This window comes from Chelon labrosus (assembly GCF_963514085.1).
Source record: "Chelon labrosus genome assembly, chromosome: 11".
In the NCBI taxonomy this organism is placed as follows: Eukaryota; Metazoa; Chordata; class Actinopteri; order Mugiliformes; family Mugilidae; genus Chelon; species Chelon labrosus.
The window spans coordinates 11,742,560-11,764,438 of NC_140344.1; the positions used below are offsets into that span (position 1 = coordinate 11,742,560).

At 40.9% G+C, this 21,879-nt stretch overlaps 2 protein-coding genes across 4 annotated transcripts; both read left to right on the forward strand.

Annotated features, from left to right (window-relative positions):
• Nucleotides 1-1,688: 1,688 nt before the first annotated feature.
• Nucleotides 1,689-8,819, forward strand: prkar2b (protein kinase cAMP-dependent type II regulatory subunit beta). Its single transcript, XM_084555049.1, has 11 exons — nucleotides 1,689-1,968; nucleotides 3,044-3,079; nucleotides 4,478-4,530; nucleotides 4,700-4,783; nucleotides 4,934-5,040; nucleotides 5,651-5,804; nucleotides 7,295-7,396; nucleotides 7,488-7,562; nucleotides 7,661-7,729; nucleotides 7,823-7,958; nucleotides 8,085-8,819. The coding sequence occupies exons 1-11, from the start codon at nucleotides 1,704-1,706 to the stop codon at nucleotides 8,216-8,218; spliced, it is 1,215 nt and encodes a 404-aa protein (XP_084411175.1). The 5' UTR covers nucleotides 1,689-1,703; the 3' UTR covers nucleotides 8,219-8,819.
• A 1,803-nt stretch (nucleotides 8,820-10,622) lies between these two features.
• On the forward strand, nucleotides 10,623-21,374 carry hbp1 (HMG-box transcription factor 1). Of its 3 annotated transcripts, none has more exons than XM_084554514.1 (11): nucleotides 10,623-10,683; nucleotides 11,970-12,129; nucleotides 12,223-12,400; nucleotides 12,805-12,925; nucleotides 13,049-13,163; nucleotides 14,385-14,503; nucleotides 14,753-14,909; nucleotides 15,181-15,325; nucleotides 16,520-16,807; nucleotides 18,847-18,988; nucleotides 19,114-21,374. In XM_084554514.1, the coding sequence occupies exons 2-11, from the start codon at nucleotides 12,057-12,059 to the stop codon at nucleotides 19,129-19,131; spliced, it is 1,356 nt and encodes a 451-aa protein (XP_084410640.1). In that variant the 5' UTR covers nucleotides 10,623-10,683; nucleotides 11,970-12,056; the 3' UTR covers nucleotides 19,132-21,374. The 3 variants fall into 3 exon arrangements, with proteins under 3 accessions (XP_084410640.1, XP_084410642.1, XP_084410641.1); XM_084554516.1 differs by lacking the exon at nucleotides 10,623-10,683 and adding an exon at nucleotides 11,226-11,246; XM_084554515.1 differs by lacking the exon at nucleotides 10,623-10,683 and having other exon boundaries at nucleotides 11,782-12,129.
• The last annotated feature ends 505 nt before the right edge of the window (nucleotides 21,375-21,879 follow it).

The window sequence follows — 21,879 nt, forward strand, 5'->3', positions numbered from 1 at the left end:
TTCTTTGCATTTTGACGTGGAATATTTCCGCAGCTGCAAGCTCCATTGGTCTGTTGAGAGCCAGGAAGCAGAAACAATCATCAGGATCTACGGTTCAGAGAGCAGAGGGCCGATGCAGATGACTCTTACAGCAGATACCACGTTGGGGTTGTACTGTACACGCCCAAATAAGATCCCCTTGGTGCACTGTTCACGGTTGTCTTGGGTGGCTAGTTGAAAAGCTAGGCAGCAGCTAAACAGCTGCAGCAGCTGCAGCAGGAGCAGGTCCTCTCCATCGACGTGCGCCCATATGTTCCCCGGAGTGAGAAAGTGTTGCGCCTGGCTTCTTAATAAAGGGTGACAGATATGGGCCACAGCGGGGGGAGGGGTCTCACAGCGAGGGCCACAGAGGACTGATAACCGTGGCAGATAATAGCTGTGCTCCTTTAGCAAGAGGTGTCTCCTCAAGTGATTCCCTCCGCTGCCCACCTTGACTTTCAAGCTCAACATGACAATTTGACATGACACACACTCACATGAGCTGCAACAGCATGTCCTGACCAAAAAAACACTGACCTCAGACCTAGAGACTTTTTCTCAGGAGTAAATGCTAACGTAAGCTCCTCTGATAGGTCCACTGAAGCACAGAGATACAGACAACGTGTGCCAAAGACATCTTGAATCAATTAAGAGCCCAGTTAGAGAAAGTTAGTGGTCATTTTAAAAAACCCAAGTAAACAGCGTTCTCATGCAAAGAGATGACCGCAGATGGAAGTCTGCATACTGTCAGGGTTTAGTTTCAGACCAAGACTATTATATATATTTTTTTTCTCCTCGTACAAACTGAACGTGTTTCATCTTGTAATGAAACTTTGTGACATACAGTATCTGCTTGAGAGTCACAATGTTCTCAAAGGTCCCTTGAGATTAAAACAAGCAGCAGATTTATTAATTACTCTCCCTCTGGAGCAAGAAGTGGGCTCCAGTCTCTCGTCTATTAAAGACACATTCTGTAATGAAGCTGGTAATGAATGCAAGATTTTTTTTAATTATTATTATTTTTTACTCATCATTATGTACAAGTTGTTTAATTTTTATTTTCTAATTTACTAGATTATATATCCTATATTTAAGTGATAAATTATTTTTATTTTTCCATATTATTATCTGCTGTTTTTCTTGGATTTATCTTAATTATTATTTTGTGCTATTTTAAAGCAAGCCTGCGCAAAAACAACACCGACAACCTTCCGCTAGACAAGAGACATGAGATGGACTTCAGATATTTGATGTCTCTCAGTGAAAATCGATGTCTGACTGGTAGAGCCTACCACAGGGCTTCTCTTTCCCATCATTTGTATTTTGCGACTGACTGCAGTTTCTGCGCCGCTGCCGCTGCTCATACGCAATCCCTGGATAGGTGGTTGCCATGGATTCCTGGGTCACATGCGTGGGTTTCCTATAGCCAGAAGCAGCAGAAGATGCTCGGACCAAAAATCCAGAGCCATTTTCATTCAAGAAAAAGAGAGGATCCGCTGTGGATGGCTTGCTGACTGGGTGGCCTGACTACACCCGTCTGCTAATTTTGGCTTCTTTTTTTTTTTCTCCCCACGCACGCACACCCGCACACCTACAAACCCACCGAACCTCGGCTTTGTGCGCTTTTGATCACCTCTAATTCGCAGCAAACCGGTTTTGTCCACATTCATAGACTGATAACAGGAATGAGTATAGAAATTCCTGAAGGACTGACGGAGCTGTTACAGAGCTTTACCGTGGAAGTGTTAAGGAATCAGCCCAGGGATTTGCTCGAGTTTGCGTTACAGTACTTCACCCAGCTGAAGGACAGCGAGACCAAAGAGGCCGCGTTTGGCAATGACCAAAATTCGGCCCCGAGACCTGGAAAAGCGGTCAATTTCATTGACGAAGCCATGCAGATCGATTCGGAAAACGGAGAGGAGGACGACGACGATGACGAGGAATTCATAGGTGGGCCGGTAGATTTACTACTGTATATGTCATGGGTGTGCAGTCTGTGCGCTAATGTGGATGGGGCGAATGTATTTATTTTCAGTAATGTTCATGCATGGCTTCTGGTCTCTGGGAGAGAACACACTGGGCGCAGGGATGCTCCGCCACCTTGCATCCACCTCGGCTCTGTCATTTGCCATATATGGTCACGGAGGCTGAAAGATGCTCCGTGAACCGTGTTCCGCTTTTCATCTATGAGCGCACGTTTCTGTGATAAGGACGGCGTTAAAGGGCAGCGGCTGCAGAACCGAGGCACCGCGTTTGCTGGTTTGTTCTCTCCGTAGAAGCCCTGCAGCTCTGGATCATTTGAATATTTCCCCTGTTGCAGGTGCGCGGGGCCTGGTGGGCCTGTGCACCCTGATCAGCTACTGTAGCACAAATATGACAAAGCAGATGGAGGTGGAACACTGAAGCCATCGCCATGTGATGCAAGCAATAGGCCACACGCAACACGACCGTGGTTTAGCGTTTCCTAAATCATGTCCGACACAGTGGCATGCAAAGGGGTGCAGCAAGAAGCAGCAAGGCAGAGCTCTGACACAGCATCCCAATGAGTGGTGGGGTCTGCAAGACTGTCTGCAATGGTTACATAAGGACAACCATGATCAGCTGTTAAACTAACTAAACTAAACTAACATGCATTTGTTGTTTCACACGCCTCCTGTGTTAAGGATATTTCACTGAGCTCCAACACTCGCTGGCAGGCTATTAATGGACGAGACCTCCTGTCTAATGTATATTTCATACCGACCTATTGTGTAGGAGCTTGGCACTTTTTGCAGCGTTTTACATTTGAATTTTTTCCTCTCATTTAAATGTGATTCAAAGACCCAAATCCACTTCAAAGCAGCTGTCCTTATTCAGGTCGTCCCTGGATGAATATGGATCCCTAATGAGCTCACTCCACATGTACCACTGTAGATGTAGAAACACAGGAGCCCTCCTTGTAATAACTGCCATATACATGTACTTTATGATGAAATCTAACTTGTAGTATGTATTTTTTTTAATAATTTTTTCTTATGCTCTGCAGCACCGGTGATAAACAGATTCATCAGGAGAGCATCGGGTGAGTTCCCATTTGCCGCCTGTAAAAGTTGGCTCCTAAAAGTCTGTCGTATCACAGGGAAAACTCTGGACAGCGTCAGCGCAGGAAACATAAAAATCTTCTTTGACACGCGAGCACCGAGGCTGCGTCACATTTGCTCCAGTACAAGTGATATCTGAGTTTTGTTTTGTTTTTTTTCCCATCTGTCTTTTGTCACTGTCGTCGATGCTTTATAATAGGCTTAATTTACTGGAGCTTGTGAAGACACTTTGTCTTGAACCTGGGTTGATAATGTCAGTGAGTGACGTGGGTGGGAGGATCAGGACAAGAGGCTCTACTAATAATCAGCTCTCTCTCATAATATAATAGTGAGATTGCAGCTTCACAAGAGTAACTTTGCTTTTATCACGTCAGGAAATAAGCATCATAGGAGACTACAGTGACAAAGAAATAAAGAAATTTTAGTTTATGAGCAAGTTACTAAATAAAAGTGTATCACTACTGCTACACCTTCCTGTTAGAATGTAGTACGGAAATGGATTATGAGTGCCAACCACAATCCTCCCGGATCCCCACACTTAAGACAAGAAAAGTATTTTTATATTGAATGATTTATAGCATGAAGTGGTGCTGAATCATTCCTGGAATTTGGCTTTTTCTGTCTGGGATTTGGCCAGTCCTGTGGCTCACCTGGAAAACAAACATTCTTTTTAGAGGTTGTGTAAGGTTTGCTTAAAGTTCAGTTTTTATACATGCAAATCTATTCATCTATCGTTTAATGCGCACATCATCAGTGGTGGAAAAAGTCCTCAGATCTTCCTTTATCCAAGTATGAACGCATTCACTAAACATCCCGAAAACATCTGTTTTCAGGTGTTATACTACAGGGTTATTATTACAGCATGTAAATACAGCAGCTGGCTGAGAGCTGGTTTCACTAGGTTTATATGATGTGGCTTAAATGTCTGTTTAAGAAATCACTGGATTCCTGTATCTTTAGATAAATGTAGTGAAGTGAAAAGTACGATATCTCTCTCTGAAATAAAATGGAGTCACTTAAGTAAGTACCTTAGGATTATACTTAAGCACTTAAGTACAGTTCTTTGTCACTTTACACCAGCGCACATGGCAGACGGGCGCATTGGAGAATAAAATCATGGGAAGGAAGATGATGGGCAACACGTGCACCCGTCGCCACAGAGATTACTGAATAAAGCATAGATTTCATAGACCTTAAGACAGCCGTGAATCCTTCATTATAACTGACATCATTGTACAACATGCTGCAGTCAAAGACGATTCAAGTTACAGCTTTGGCCTTTACAGTCACTAATTCAGTGTAGAAGAAGTAGAAAATATCGGCTGGACGAAACAAGCGCCTTTCTGAATCTCATTCACTTGTTGCTCTCTTTCGTGCAGTGTGTGCTGAAGCGTTCAATCCTGATGAAGACGATGAGGATAAAGAGCCAAGGGTAAACTGTGTCCCATGCTGCAGTTATCTCATTATCATTACCAGTTGAATTTTACATGTTACAGTATGGACTGTAGCTCTGAGTCTGGATAAAATGGTAACCTATACAACTTCTGTATGTACTGTACGTGTCAGCCACCATGAGGCCATTTCACTGTTTCATCTCGCAGGTCACCCACCCGAAAACCGATGAGCAGAGACAGAGACTACAGGAAGCATGTAGGGACATTCTTCTGTTCAAGAATCTGGATCCAGTGAGTACATTATTCCGTTAGCTCTCCTCTGGTTTGAGACCATGCTCAGTGCGCTAGGCTTGATTGGTGCTAGGCTAAGTCGCAGAAAGAGAACCCAGAGTGGATTGAGCATGATCGTTTCAAGTGTTGTGATGTTTCTCCCGATCACAGGAAGAGATGTCTCAGGTGCTGGATGCCATATTTGAGAAGTTCTGCACAGAAGGGGAGCACATCATTGATCAAGATGATGATGGGGACAACTTCTATGTTATTGAAAGGTCGTTTTTCATGTCGCTCTCCTAACATTCCTCATTCTTTTTTAATCGTTGTTATATAAGAAACGTTAGATGTGAATATGTTTATTAGCCTGGAAGCCAGCCTGACATCTCCACCCACAATTTTCTGTGGCAGGATGTTGGCCTGGACTTGCTCCGTTGGGAACTGATAATGGTCCAACAAAGCTCTGCAGGGCCAAACTGATCGCTTGCACAGGCTTTATGTGGTGATGGACAGAATAGTAACAATGACGTAGTCATACATGCCATCTGAGCGCTGTCGAGCTGAATTTGTTTACAACACAATGGCTCTGATCGGTTGTTGGACTATCCAGTTGCACGCAGGGATATGTTTTATCTCTGTCGGTTGAAACGTGGCCCATGATGAAATCCTAATGGCTTGTTACCAGACTCATATTCTCATAAGAACTGAGCCTGGCTACGCCTGGCTACATATTTGTAAAAGAATCCTTAAAATTCAAGGTTATCTTGCTGACTAAAGATTTCAGGAGACGTTAATATGTCGTCTTTTATTGCTCAATCTCAGGGCTACTACATTTGCTACATTTGCTCTGATGTTTATCCCCTTGTCGTATTTTTTTTTTTCATTCAGTGGGACGTTTAACATATTCGTGAAGGTTGACGGCATGGAGAAGCTGGTAGGCTGCTATGACAACAGAGGCAGCTTTGGAGAGCTGGCGTTGATGTACAACACCCCCAGGGCGGCCACAATAATCGCCACCTCGCCTGGAGCCCTTTGGTGCCTAGTGAGTAAACCATTACATCTTCCTGCAACAGCACAGTTGGCTCCTTACTCAGGTTTTTATAACACGCTGTGCTGTCAGTTGTCACAATTTAAATAAACAACCAGGTTGACTGCGGCAGTGTTGCTACCTGCTGCCACAGAGTGAGAGCAGGATGTCCAACTGAGATAACATAGCTACTTTATAAAACCCAGTGGATTCAGGAAAATCTGAGAGAGCACTAATCGTGCCTCTGGTAATGAGTTTACATAATCATTAATGCTTATATCAAGGTCAGTGAATATGCAAACTGAATATGAAAGAAATACATATTTATGAATGTTACTATAGGCCTATTAAGACAGCTTTCATTGCTCATTGATAAGCCTTGGCTAAGACTAAACTAATCTGCTTTCCCAAAACTTGCTCAAGAACAAAGCCGTTCATCAAAATGTACAAAATACTGGCACCACCTTAAAGCTGACATACGGTCTTTGTAAAGTGAAATTCCTCTCGCATGCTATTTTGTTCAAACAAAAACTGTTTTATAAATTGTGGCGGGAACAGCTGTTGTAGGACTTCAGTTGCTACTTGTCTCTTCCTGTGAAGCAGCTTGTTTATTAATGACTCGGTGAGGGTCGTGTCCTTAAAGTGTGGGAAACAGCTTCGTTATGTCATCTCTGCGCGGACCGGGCAGGTTGCTGCTGCTCCCCTGTTGACCTGAACACTTGTAGTGCGTGTTTGAGCCTCGGAACAAGCGGGAAGCCCTGTTCCACCGAGGGTCGGCTTAGGTCGGGGAGGGGCAGTGCCGCCTAATGGCCTTTGAGCAAACAGTCAGAGCTTCACTTAGACTTTGATTGGGGCCTGCAAATAAATTTGTACAGACTTAACTTTGTGGCACTGTGGTAAGATAATAAATCTGCATGACATTGAGTCCAGGATCCTCATTCTATTGACCACTTTAAGATTAGAGCCGTGTCTGCTTGGTTTGGTTTGTTTGCTTGGTTTCACAGCTAGAGGGCGCCCTCTGCAGCTGCATATGTTCCCTGCAGTACAATATGTAACAGTCTACCACTGCACGTCTGCATGTCTAAAATACTGCCTGGCCCAATATCTGTCTTTAGACTTTATATCCTTCCAAACTTATCCGATACAGCAGAGAGATTTATAAAATAGTGTTTCATATGAGTTATTGTTCATTGAACAGGCACCAGAATAGTCTGAAACTATAGGGAAAATGAACAAGTCACGATGATACCAGACTTTATGAGCAACCTCGTTTGCTAATCAGTCATGTATATTATTATTATTACTACTCTGTTTGTATGTATATGCCCCCAGGTTCAAAATCAGCCATCAGACTTGCTGTTTGACATTTTACAGGAAGAGAAGAGAGATGGCAAAAATGTCATCTTTACATATATATGCAGACATAAGAACTCAGGGGAATACGGCGTGTCTTCAAACATAAATGCAAACGTTTTTCCCCCCTTTCATTTCTTCCTGCGCTTCAGGATCGTCTGACATTCAGGAGGATCATAGTGAAGAACAACGCCAAGAAGAGGAAGCTGTACGAGGCATTCATTGAAACGCTACCACTGCTTACATCTTTAGAGGTCGAGATCAGCCTTGTCCTCCAACGTTAAGAAAGTGCACCGTGCATTTACTAGCCGAACCGTTGTCAACCTTGTGTCCTTTCATCCGCAGCTGTCAGAGAGAATGAAAGTAGTAGACGTGCTTTCCACCAGGGTGTACAACGATTCACAGCAGATTATTGCTCAGGTGATGAATCTCATTATACTCTTTATCTGTTTTTGTTTTGCTTTTTTCCACTCGTCTTTTACAAACATTTAAAGTTACTTTATGGCTTTGCATTGCAGGGTGATTTAGCAGATTGCTTCTACATTGTTGAGTCTGGCCAAGTCAGAATCACCATGAAAAGAAGCAGGGTATTTTTACACGATCTTTTCATTCTTAACTTCTTATTAAAAAGTACTCTGGTCTTCTGTGCTGTCTTATAACGTGCCTTCCTTTCTTGCCAGTCAAAAAAAGACCAGGAGGAAGAGGAGGTGGATATCGCCACATGCACTAGGGGCCAGTATTTTGGGGAGTTGGCTCTTGTCACAAACAAGCCGAGAGCTGCATCTGCCTATGCTGTGGGGAATGTCAAATGCTTGGGTATGCAAATTTATGTTCACTGTGTCTAACATTTTCTAGCAAATCACGTATTATTTTACATACAGTATCTCTGTCTGATTCCCCTCAAGTTATGTGTGCTTCTGCTAATTTGAATTTTTTTCTCAGTGATGGGCATTCAAGCCTTTGAGAGGCTGCTTGGCCCGTGCATGGACATCATGAAGAGAAACATTGCTAACTATGAGGAGCAGCTGGTGACCCTGTTTGGAAGTAGCCCTGAGATTGAGCAACAAAATGCATGAGACGACTCCAATGGACCATGAACGGGCGGAAAGAAAAAAAAAAATAATAAAGGCGCGTATGGATGTTTTCCCCAATACCACTTACAACATGGCTTTTCTTACAAGAAATGTGAACACCCACTACACTACAACATTCGAGTGTCAAATAAATAAAACAGACTAGATTCGCTTAAGGTTTGTTTTAGATGAGTTTTCCACAGAGAGTTCTGACTAAAGGAAGCCAAAGCAGAGTTGCTTAAAGCTTGTTTAAATTACATTTCTCACAACTCTCACCTTAAAAAATGTAAGTGTACATTTTACTTGTCAGTGTCAGATGCATTATTTGTTTGTATATTAAACACTTAACGGGACAGTTCACAAAATCGGTTATATACATGGTGTTCCTCTGGCTTGTAGTGATATTTACTCATCTGGATTGTTGTGGAGACAGTTGTTGCTTTTTGTCAAGATATCAGTCATAGAAATTTCAGCCTTCTCTAAAATAAATAATGGAATTAGATGTCACTCGGCTTGTGGTGTGCTCAAAGCAATACAGAAATACAGTTGAAAAAAACAAAACAAGAGTAATTTCACTTTCCGTAAATCATGACACGGGTACTCAAGAAAATCTTCAGACCTGGTTGAGAGCAATTTCATGTTGGAACTATTTTCTGTGTAACTACACCTGCCAACCATACCAATGCGCAGAAGGAAGGATGAAAGCTATTGCTGCGATTAGCCAAGGGTTGCCTCTCTTCATGGGCAGGTGTTTGCTTCTTTGTGCCTAGTGGTGGTATAGTCCAATAGACAGAAAGTAGTTCCGTGACAAAACTCCTCACAACAATTTTCTTGAATAATTGGGTCTTGACTTCCGTGAAGAGACAGTAGTAATGACTTTTTCCAATTTTTTGGTGCCTTGAGCACCGCATCCCAAGCACCATGTAATTCCATTATATTTAAGAAAAGACAGAAATCCCTACGCCTGATGTCTTCGCAATTCTGCCGCCCAAATCAAAACACTCTCGATGGATGAAATGCACTACATGCAGAGGTGTGAACTGTCCCTTCACCTTCTCTCCACTGTGTTATAGCTACACCTACAGTATAATATTGTTTGTAAATTTCTAAACATTATTCGTTTAAATTAAGATGCCAAAGCTAATTTCTTACTGGATAATTGTGAGCGGATTAGTCAGATTCTCTTGTCGCAGTGGGAGGTGCGCAAGTACAGGAGCCCCAACATGAGGAAGGACAAACAGCTTTTAAAGGACATTAATTTGAATAACATCTCCCGCATTTTGATTACAACAGAATGTCGACTTGGCAGGACCTTAACATTTTTACAAAAATGCTTTTCTGTTTATCGTAAGATTGAATCCCCTTGAATACATACTCATAAACTGTATATCATTGTTGGTAAGTGTTTGTGGCAGTTAGCCTAATACTATGCTTTTACATGAAAGCAAACGTCAGAGAGACGGCTGATAGTTTTGTAAGAATATACAACACTGTACAATTTTAAAACTATTTACTGTTATTATATAGGCCCACTTTTAACTTAATCATTCGCCCTGCTAGACCGTAGTCATTTTTGGCAATGTCTTGAGACAGTTGATTTTTTTCCGTGTTTTAACGTAAAATTTAAGTCTATTGTTTTTGTGTAGGTGAAACATACATTATTAAGATATACATTATTGCTGTCTACCTCTGCCAACAACTTATACTGTTTCCTGCCCAACAGGAATCTAAAGTGGGTCCTCTCTCTTCTTCTCTCTCTTTTTCTCTCTCCATTTTTAAACGACTGAAGTCTTTGTGTATTTTGTCCGCAGCTTAAATTGTTTAAAACTGGGTAAACATTTAAATGTGCTGATTTTATTTCCCCCTGTTAGTACTGCTAACTTTTGAAGGCAAACCCACAATACTGGCTAAAAGTACTGTATGTTTCACTTTTCATGTCAATAAAGAACATTTTATATTTGTGTGTCTCACAATTATTTGTTACAGTGAAGAAAAGGAACACTGTCAAAGCATTTTTTTCATTCATTGTTCAGTCACTCCTGCTTCATTCATTCATTCATTCATTCATTCATTCATTTTCTAACAGTCATTCATTTGTTCGTTTACTAGATCTCGTAACGTTGAAACAATGATTTCATTCCAAGTGAGAGAAATGTGCCTAAAAACTGTGTTCTTGTACTTCTTGCTGTAGTTGCAACATTGCAGATAAAAAAAAAATAACCATGTATTGTTCCTGTTATTGCCAATCAGCTGTTACTGGGTAGTAACAGGCACATACTTTCATCCAATGATATGATGAACAACAAACTAGGCCACGCCCATCTTATTTTCCTCAACTGTCTGGGCCAATAGGTTTTGCGTATTCTTGTTATCGATGTTCTTATGAACCAATGGGAGGCCTTCTCTGGAAACACTCATTCCCACCCCTCGAGTGAATGCCTCAGAGTTTCTTGATGGCGACAGGTCTGGTAAGTGGGAAGTTGACTACTTTTTTCGAATTAAAAAAAAAGTCCAAACTGGATTTTGACTACGTCGTTTTGTGGTTTGTGTATTTGCAATCCCAACGCGGTGTTTTAGCTAGGTTGTCACGCGCTTATTTGATGTCGATTGACAGGTTGAGGTCGACTGTGGGTTTTTTTTTTTTTTTTTTTTTCCGCTGTGGCGCTTGTTGTTTTGGTGATAACAAACCTACTCGACAGCAGGGTTGTGCACCTGAAGAAATCTTAAAATGTATAATGAAAGCTGCTTTGAATTTTGTGAAACTGTCGCTTAAAAGCTGCCGGAGGTTTTCGTGTCATTCATTTTAAAAGGAGTAGAGAGGTTGCGTCATGCCTCAACTTGTTGACATTCTTTTGTTTACAGTGTTAGACCCGACAGCCTCTGGGTTTGAGCCGAGGACACGGCTGCTGCTTTTGAGGAGTGGGGAAAGACTAGGCCTGTCTTTTAGTCCGTCTTTGCGAACGAAATGATACTTTTAAAGCGCCTTATCAACGATGTGTTGCCACTGTATCCGCTTTTACACAGCCTAACGGTTTGTTTTTTGATCGTGCATCTACCGTTGATCGGTTGACAGAACGCAAATGACCGTTAGTTCTTCCCTATAACGTGATTTAATTAGTATTTACAGCTACTTTTAAATCTGCAACGGGTTTTCTTCCGTTATATGTCGCACAAAGACATCATAATTTTAATTAATTCGTACAATATTAGATTAAGAGGGTGACATTTATGCAGGTTTAAAAATAATCGTGTTTTCCAGCTTCTATGTGCCACTTTTTAAGACTATTTTTTCGTATTTGTCACTTTCGCTGCGCAGTTATGAATGAATGAGCTCTGGTGCGCATGCGCCAAACCCTTTTAAGTTTATAAACAAGGCCTCCACGCAGCGAGTCACATGACTAGCTACAGAGGTGTTCTGTGTCGATTCAGAGACAAAGGGTTGCCTTAAGGCTGGCTACTTTGTAATATTGAAGCTATACGCGACATGCAATGACTACATACTGTATAGGATTTTTATTTGCCGTGATCCGACATATTATTATGTTATCTTATGTGTATTATATCGAGGTTTTCATTCCATGGATTTTTCCACACTGTCAAAATTAAACTGCAATATTATTAAAATCCAAATTTCGTTTTAGTTTTTGTTTATGGTTATTGTATATTAAATAGAAATTGCATTGTAAGTAGCACTCATCGATGGTTTGGCTTTGTGAAAGCTCCAATTTTGACCTTTGTTTTTGTCTAAATCCAGCTGATGTGTCAGATGATGACAATGGAAGCCGAGTAAGCTGAACTGTAGCCTGTTTGAAAAAAGAGGAAACAGCAGAACATTGTGAGAATGGACGAGTCTTTTGATCCGCTCAAGTGTAGCGAAGACCTGCCTTCCTCACCTGGGTGCCACATGGATTACGGTAAGTTCTTCAGTCTACAGTTAAGCTAACTGAGCTTTGTTTTTTGTTTTTTTAAATGTATTTATTATGACTATTATGGCAATCTCTCCCCAGATGACATGCCAGAGCTGCAGGAGGTGGAGGAGGACCAGAGGTCTCCGGGGTTATTTCAGGTTGGAGCGGTGTCTCACCAGGAGCTCAGCTGCTCCCCTAACACCAACTGGCTTGCTGAATTGGCCAACATTGCCACCAGTCCTCAGAGCCCCCTGCTGAAGGATGCCCCACACAAGAGGTTTGCACAAACACACAGTGACTTGAAAATCCAGCTGACACACATGTTATAACATACACTCCAGCACACCTGGGGCTATTTCACAAAGCAGGACTGGCGAGTTAGCGACACTGCTTAGAAAAATGGTTGTGAAATATCCCCAGACATTGTGTTGATTTTTAACAGTTGCATGTTTATCTCATTATGAACAGAATTTTGCTTAACTGTTTTTCTAACACTGGTTAAATAATCTTTTATTAGAGAATTGCATTAATAGGTGTATATGTTAAAAACTCTAGTAGGTGCTCTACTCTTACTCTTAGGTGCATTCACGACATGATTATCATGTCTGAAAAGTGTGTCACCACTGCAATTGTGTTTTCTTTATAAAACTACTCATATTATAACATTGTCATTACTTTCAGATCATCTCCAGTTCACATTTTTGGCAACAGTAATAGTTTACATTCCTACGCCCGGCCCCCTTTAGCCAGTAGCGCACCCAGCCCGTCCAGAGGTCACCTGAGAGAGCGTAGGCGTGTCAGGGTAAATTTTCCTATTCTTGACGGCCCTGTGGTTGTTTACTGCTAAATTCTGTGTAACATGCACTCTGAAGCTGTTTATTTTAATTGATGTCTGTGTAAGATTTTTCTTTATGACCTACAACAGGCCAGCAGTGAATCGGAGTCAGGGGTTTTCTCAATGTCCTCATCGTTTTCTGATGACGAAGACATGGCCTGGTCTCACTCCTGGCCCTCCACAGCCTGGCATTGCTTCCTAAAAGGTGCACACACCCTCATTCACACACACTTGGACCTCAATTTACTGACACATGCTGAAGAACTCGAGGAATTACTTGAAAAATAGGTGTTGAGAAATATGCCTCACAGCTTAAAGGCACAGGGTCTAGTATGAACATGTATTCCTCATCGGACAACAGTCATTCGTTAATGCTTTAAGTACTACATTATAACTTTTACATCAGTTATGTTTACACATTTACACATAAAGGTATATTTTCTAATATGGTCAATTGAGAAAAATAATTGTTATTATTTTTTTTGGTAAGTCATTACAAATCACTTTACTACACATCTATATGAAAGGCAGAATTAAAGTGTTTCTTTGGGACCAGTGTGCTTAAAAAACTAAAACAGAACTAACTAACTATAATAACTTAACAAATAAAAACACTACACAAAACTAACTAATTAAAATCTACTCACTATACAATACACTCCCTGGGTCCGTTGAGTGCAAGTTAAAAATAGTAATCCATATAAATAAAAAGTAAAGTAAAGTGCTTTATTTGTCATTATACAAGTATCATATAATGAAATTACATGGTCAGATGGGGGGATTGGTCCTGAGCCGCTGCGACCGCGCATGCCGCCACTGTGGGCCAAGCACCTAGCATGTTTTTGATGATGGGAGGAAACCGGAGTGCCCGGAGAAAACCCACACAGACACGGGGAGAACATGCAAACAGAAGGGCCCTGAGAATCGAAACCTCTCCGCCCTGGGGATTCGACCTTCTTGCTGTGAGGCACCAGCGCTACCCACTGTGCTGCAAAAGCAGATTTCAGGCCCCAGCGAGATTTGAACTCGCGACCCCTGGTTTACAAGACCAGTGCTCTAACCCCTGAGCTATGGAGCCTGAGATAATGTAAATAATGTAAATAATGTACTAGGACCCCTTAAGAGAAACCAAATCTGCTGATGTCATATGCAACAACCACTCAGACAGTTTGAATTATTTGCCCAGAAGAATATTTTTTTGTTGTTGCTTTTGCAGCCAGCACATTTTCCTATACACATAGTTTTTCTTGGACACTTGCATGTGAACGCAATGGCCCCAGGATGAGCATGACATATAAACATTTATAAAGCAGTCCTTACCTTTGGTGTCCAAACAGCAGTATTGTGTCCATTTTCTAGCATTTTCTCTGCAGTATCAACGCACATCAGCTTATTCATCACGTTACATTGTTGTGTTGATATTCAGGAACCCGCCTGCGCTTCCATCGTGGTCCTAATGTGGAGTGGCAGGAAGCTGATGAACTCAGGGATTCGGATGATGACTCAGATGATGAAACCATGATGCCATCCTCATTTTCTGTCAAGGTAAGGCAATCAATAGTGACTTACAATATATGACTTAATACACTGTCATTTCTGTAATCTGACTATGAGTAAATACTGAATGTCTGTATACAATTGCTTGGATTGGCCACAAGGTGGCAGACAGTCAACATACAGTTTTTAAGCAATGAGACCCTTGAGTTGTTTATACATCAATTCCTCCTTGGTAATGTCTTCTTCTTATGTAGATAAATACAGACTCATCTTATTGGCCTTTTGCTTCATTTACAGAGGTATGGTTCAGGTGGACTTAAGTTGGTGAGCCATGAAGAAACAGTATCTTATGGACAAGCTGTTCTTAAACTGACCTTTGACCCAGGCTCCTCAGATGAAGGCCTTCTAACAGCTGAATGCCGTCTGGATCACCCATTTTTTGTCAAAAATAAAGGTACAAGACTCTCTCAGTCCTGTTGAGCTTTACATGCCAAATATACTGTTTCAGATAGACTTCCTTGTGTTTCCTTGTTTGAGAGTCAGGGGCAGTCAATAAATACAGATTTGTTGGCAGGAGAGCAAAGCAAAATTACATCAAAACAAGATTTTGTAGCAACATGTGAAATCAGTCTTTGCCAATAGAAGCTAATAATGTTCCCGTTTATTTTGAAAGTCAAACATTTAGGATCAAATTAATCTGTGAATTACCATCTGTCCTTTTACAGGGTGGTCCTCCTTTTATCCAAGCCTTACTGTGGTGCACCACGGGATCCCTTGCTATGAGATGCAGCTGGGAGATGTGTGCCTGCCACCAAACCACCCAGATGCCATTAACTGTGATGACTCAGTCGTCTTTGACACTTTCAGAAGGTACACTCTTTATAAAAGTGTCATATTGCTTTGTGTATGAGTGAGATGACATTAGATGACTTTGCGAGTGTGAGTCATTATTAGTCATATGAGCCTAATTAGGATTTAAGAAACATGTTATTCACATCATAGGTCAACTTTAGGGGACAGCATATATTCCAGTCTGTCCACAAATTATATTAAACATCTTGTCATTTCTTTTGAACTTTAACATAAAGTACATATTTTTTACATCTTCTCTTCTTGTACAAAGTATATATTAGGGCTTGTACAGACTAGTCGACCAGTCAGTTTGACCATGACCCTTTAAGCATCATGTCAACTAGTCACTGATCATGTGACAATAACAACATATATACCTCAGAGAAGACATGTGAGGAGCCCAGTGGGTCATTGCAGCAAACTAGCAGCGGTTCATAAAGTGTGTGGAAATATTTCACAAAAGATGAAGTCATACTACTGTGACATGCAAAATATGTAAACCAGTCATGAAATACAACAGAAGTACTACTGCGATGCACACTCATCTAAAAAGGCATCCGCTAACGCTAGCAGAGGAACAGTCCAAATCCTCTCGACGGCAGTCAATTAACAACTTCACCAAACACAACAATTTGATGGTGAATTTCATTGTCTAAAGTTATTAGACCTTAAGCTGCAGTACACAGAGAGGGCTTCGGAGATATGCACTGTCCCATCTTACAACATGTCATGGAGTACTATTTAATGGTATTGATGCTGCTGAGTTGCAGCCTGTTTTTATACAGGCTATACACGTCTGTAGCACACAGTATGTAACACATGAGCTGTCTGTTCTCAGCATATGTATTCAGGTCAAGAATATACATTTCATTGTTGCAAAGCATTACTTTCTACTGTGTTTTTGTTAGTGACGTCATCAGCGACTAGTCTGTGTCAATTTATGTAACCCCTATATAGATTTCAGATTTTTAATGTTACTATTGGTTTGCAGAGAAGGGTTATACTATACAAGGGAAGTCAAATCTATCCTCTTTTTAAATAGAAGTTTAAATGAAGCAAAAATAACTGAAATCTCTACTGCATTTGTTCTACATGTAACAAATATTCAAGGGTTTATGACGTAGACATTATTTACAGGAAGAAAAATGATTGCATAGAGACTGTCGCAGATTTAAAGACACATCTCTCTCTTTCCCTTCCTGTACCCCGCAGCTACGACTTCACCCCACTAGATTCCTCAGCAGTGTACGTTCTCAGCAGCATGGCTCGTCAGCGCAGGGCCTCCCTGTCCAGTGGGGGCGCCGTCAGTCCAGACTGTGATAAACTTGAGCGTTCCTGCTCCCCACAATCCTCCAGCAGCAAATCAAACCGCAGCCACAACTCAGGGACAGCCAGTGGTGCCACGCCTACAAAATGCAAGCGGCCAATGAATGCCTTCATGCTCTTTGCCAAGAAATACAGAGTGGAGTACACGCAGATGTATCCCGGGAAGGACAACAGGTGTGGAAAAATACGATAGTGAGATAGAGTGTACACTGATAGTGATGTCTCTATCAATGTGTCATATCCTAAGGTCCAGTCAACACACACTTAGCATTGAAAGGGTACGTGATGTCAAACAGAGAGAGCGATGTTACAGGCATGGTTGTGTAATATTCTGCGTTCCCACTGTTTTCAATAATTTTAAAGGACATTTGATGTCGGGATCATTCCTGAGTAGTGTATTCAGCCATTTTCAATGAAAAGTAGCTATATAAAGCTAGAAATTTACCCTCCGACTCTTGTTGCTCAAAGTGGAGCTGGTGAAGCGTGAACCCATCACATGATAGCACAGTTGTTCTCATATCCAGTAACGAGACATAGATGTAAAATAGAATATAACGCTTCCTAGAGATGCAAATCCAGTGATATTAGTATTTCAGTATTTTCATATTTCAATAGCTCACTGTTATTCTGCAACATAAATTAAATGAAAGAATGAAAACACAATAACGCTGCACAAACAACGCATGCATCCAGCGTCGGCAGACGTGGTACCCACAGTGGGACTACTTTTTTCCCCACACAGCACTGGATATTAATCTATGGCTCTGAAATTAAGGGACAGCTTCTGACTGGAGGGCTAATCTGATTCACAGCTTCCATCTTTGTAGCTGAGAAAAACAACAATATAGTGAACGACTGTCCAAATGATGAAAAAGATGGAAAAAACTGTCCATATTTCACACAGACGCCGTCACCGTGACACGCACAGAAACAGCTCCCATTCGTCTCAGTATCAATACGTGGCAAAACAACCAAACAAGCATATCATCTTAACCAAACACATTTAGACAACTAACATCAACTTAGTCGTGAAGACAGACATTCAGCATGTGTGACTAAATCCTGACTAATTACCAATACTTCTCATTAAATGAGTGATTTAGTTAGATTTTTTTGGCTAACTGGATAGTGTTTAATAATAATTTGATCAGAACTTTTGACAATTGAATTTAATGCAATTCAGAGTACATGCAAAAGCCAACAACTGTGAGGCACCTTTGTGTCTCTTGGCTCCTTTAAATGAACCCTAAATTCAGCCACCTGGCGTTACAGAGATCTGACCGTTTGCTCTCAGCTACAAAGAACCATGAGAATGCCAAAATTACTTTCCAGGGTGAGTTTTACCATTTCTCTTATTTTCCATGTATTACAAAATAACTACAGAGGAAGAAAACTGTGAATGAACTCAACATAAAAACTATTAGGTTCTCTTTGTGATGAATGTTATTGAGCAGTTCTGGCTACAGCTGTTAAGCCCTGAGCTACATACTCAGTCCAGGACATTATACAGTATTTGAAGCTTTGTAACTTAACACTAACAGAATTCCACATGAATCTCTAAAGCCCTTAAGGCAAAGATCAAGTAACGCTATAAAATAGGGTCTCTTTTGTCATGCTTTCAGTTCTGCAGTTACACTAGTATTGTTGTGTTGAGAAATGATTCGATCAGTGGGTTTCCGGTTCGAATACCTGGATCAACTGCAAACACGTGGTAGCGAACTTGAAAGGCTCACATTCCTTTCTTGCAGTTTAAGATCAGTACACTTATCTCCAAACAGGAGCTAGACCAGTTTATTAGGACGATCCTCTTCCATTTCGTAAGACAGAAAGCCTGCTTTGTTGCATCCGGTAAATGTTGTTTTTTTTAATATTATTTTACTTTCATTTGGCTTTCCGGCTAAAGTTCTTCCATTGCAGGAATACCACCCAGCACATAAGTCTGCAAAAACCTTTAGTGCTGCTTCACTTCTTGGGCCGTTCCACTTTGTTGTTTCTTGTAGTTACCAACCCTTTTAGGAACTCAGACATCAATTCAATTTATTTGTTCTAAAGAGCTTCACTCTCAGATCTTGTAAAAATGTACGCAGTCTGTTTTTATATTCTCTGCACAAACGGGAAATGGCTAAAACTGTAATGGAAAACAAAGACAGATTCCCTCCACTCAAAAAACCTGATAAACTAAGTCTCCATCTGTCTCCAACCTTTCGCTCCAGAGCCATTAGCGTCATCCTGGGGGACAAGTGGAAGAAGATGAAGAGTGAGGAGAGGAGGATGTACACCATGGAGGCCAAGGCTTTGGCTGAGGAGCAGAAAAGACTCAATCCAGACTGCTGGAAACGTAAAAGAACCAACTCAGTAAGGACCGAAGTAGCTTTTTTTTTTAACACTGACATTACATGTGAACTGTGTGTATCTAGTTAACAGTTTCAAACGTATGTCTACTCTACTGCCTACCCCTAAATCCTGTATTCTTTCCACAGGGTTCCCAACAGACCTAGATAATCCCCCACAATCCCCAGCTGCTGGTGTTTTGTCATGGAGAGGTGCTGGACAGAGTCTGATGGACCGCTTGATGCCTCTTTGCTCTCCTGTATTCTTGAGACTCAACTGTGATGCAGAACTCACATGCTTTTATAACCCTGAAACATTATAGTGACAAACCAGAATTATGAAAACGTATACGAAACATGTATTCTAGTCACTAACAGCGCATATATTTTCTTATACCTTTAATGTCGAAGATGTCTTAGTCCCCTGAGATAAGAATGAATTGTCTCGTTTATTTTAGGTCATTTCATATTCAGTGGTGGGGGAAAGAAAAAAAAAACAACCAATAGATCCTGTGGTGCTACGCTTCAGCATGGATAGGAAGCACGTGTCTATATTAAAAAGGGGAATTTTAAATGAATTTTTCACAACTGTTCATATTGATACTTGTAAAACTCAATATATATATTGCACAGATGGGTAACCCTTTCTTACATTTTGTATTACAGTATATATTCTGCCGCTGAACTACAGCCAACAGTTTGTGATACCGCCCTGCCAAGTCTTTAGATTGCGTCTGCCCAACCACCTGGCCACATTAAGTGAAGACTTTCAGCGTGTGGTGGTGGGTTTACACTCAGTCACGTAGCACTTCAGGCCTTCACTGTAAGTGTTTATTTCTTCTGCACTTTATATAAATATGTAATCTAATCCTATACAGCCATTGTATACTGGTGGAAACGGTTTGTATAGTATCCTCATAGTTAGCCATTTGACACCAACATGGCCCAGCAGCCATGCTCTGCTTTCAGGTCGCTTTTGAATTTTAAGTGCTTTGTTCATAATGTACAGGTTTCACAGCCCCAACAACCTCTTGCACAAAAATATCCTTGTATCATATTATAAATAATTTTTTAAACTTCTCACACAAGTGTTTTTGGTTCTTTTCCATCAACTGTAACTGCCACCTGTGGGTTGTTGTGCTTAGGTTTGTGTTTCAATACACGTTGACAAGTTTTTGCCTGTTGTCTGCTTTGAATACATCAGTGTCTCGCACGAACAAGTGCGTGTCCTCGAATGTCACGACAAAACAGGGAACATTTCATCCCTAGCTTTAAGAGCTCTTGATATCCATTGATCCTATTGTCCAATCAGTAAAGCCTGATGTTTCCAGGTAACAACACAGTTGAAGTGTATTTTATTCTTCAGAGCGTCTGCTGGACACATCAAAACCATCATGCACAGATGCTAACAAAGCCTCCCAAGTAGCAATTCTACTGAAGCAGGATTGGGCTGAATGAGGACAACGGTAAAGGTTTTAATTGAATCTCATAGTCTCTGAAAGCCAGCCACTTACCCTGGAGATGAATAAGGAAGGAAATGAAAAAAGAAAAAAAAAAAACACATTATCACAAGCTTTTAACTGGAGACAGTGTTTCATAGGCAGACATGTTGTTTCATAAATTATCAAGCGATATAGATAAATGTGCAAGATTCCCTTAACTTCCCGCACTAATTGATGCTTTCACAGGCTTAAAAGAAGTTATAAAAACAACTGGCAATAGTACTCCAGTGGTTCCCAATCTGGGGTACGCGTACCCCCAGGGGTACGCTGAGTGACGTATTGGGTACGCAAAAGAGTTGATTCTGAACTCAGCCGGATTACATTTTAAAACTGAAAAAACAGATAATGGGTTGTTTTCTCATAGGGCTGGGCGATTAATTGAATTTCGATTTCGATTTCTGCTTCCCTCGATAATGAAAATAAGATAATTGTAATAAAACGATCGTTCTGCCGCACGCCATGTCTTGTGTGGTAAATGCAGCAAACCCTTCCATCTCCACCTGTGCGCTCCGCTCCGCCCCCGCCGGAAAAAACAGAAGTGTAGAAGAGGACGATAGAAGATGGCAGAAAGGCAACCTTTGGTCGGGAAGAAAGGTTTTTTTTTCACGGTAATACGGGACGCACTTTGACCCGTATTACCGTGAAAAAAAATTAAATAAAAATAAATACTGTGTAAAATGTCAATGGATTTAAGGGATAACCAGGCGATTTATATGAACATTTACAGTAAATTTATTCCCAGGCCGTCTCCTGCTCTGTGACCAATGAGATGACAGCGGAAATCCCGCTCACCTCATTGGTCGAGGTACTGTTGCTTGCGAATCTTGTATTAAAAATAAATTGTTGAAAAAAAATTCACCACGCTGGCCCTGCCAAAGTCTGGGATAGTGTTTATTTTTTATTTTTTACATATTATTTAATTAACTTTATTAATACATTTTTCTCTTATTTATTTGTATTTTTCAGTTCTGATTAAAAGAAATACCAGAGTTAAAAGTTCAATAAATGCTTGTTCTCAAATCAATGAATAATCGTCTTTAATAATTGTGATTACAATATCAATCAAAATAATTGTGATTATGATTTTTGCCATAATCAAGCAGCCCTATTTTCTCATTTTCTGATTCTCCACCTATATGAAAAATCAAAAGACTGTTTTTCATGTGAGTCAAGTATGTTAATAACTAGATTGTAGGACAACTGGCTTTGAAGCTATGTATCAGTTTGCTGCTAATGTAGCTAGCGCTAGGTCACCTAAATAAGAAAGAAACCGATTCCCTGAAATGTCTGTGATTGGTGGGCAGGTGCAAATCTCCTGATGTAATAGCTATACTTGCTAGAGTTATTTTCCCCCCAGAAACAAGCAAATCTCGTTCTTGATTGGGTCTTTAAATGCTGTCGTCAACAATTCTGA

What these genes read in the sequence shown, in the direction of transcription:
- hbp1 (XM_084554514.1), top strand. Translation starts at nt 12,057, where the DNA reads ATGGACGAGTCTTTTGATCCGCTCAAGTGTAGCGAAGACCTGCCTTCC. An exon ending in TGGGTGCCACATGGATTACG is followed by an intron (nt 12,130 to 12,222) that starts GTAAGTTCTTCA and finishes ATCTCTCCCCAG; the next exon opens with ATGACATGCCAGAGCTGCAG. An exon ending in CATCCTCATTTTCTGTCAAG is followed by an intron (nt 14,504 to 14,752) that starts GTAAGGCAATCA and finishes CTTCATTTACAG; the next exon opens with AGGTATGGTTCAGGTGGACT.
- prkar2b (XM_084555049.1), top strand. Translation starts at nt 1,704, where the DNA reads ATGAGTATAGAAATTCCTGAAGGACTGACGGAGCTGTTACAGAGCTTT. An exon ending in TGTTCAAGAATCTGGATCCA is followed by an intron (nt 4,784 to 4,933) that starts GTGAGTACATTA and finishes TCCCGATCACAG; the next exon opens with GAAGAGATGTCTCAGGTGCT. An exon ending in CACTGCTTACATCTTTAGAG is followed by an intron (nt 7,397 to 7,487) that starts GTCGAGATCAGC and finishes TTTCATCCGCAG; the next exon opens with CTGTCAGAGAGAATGAAAGT.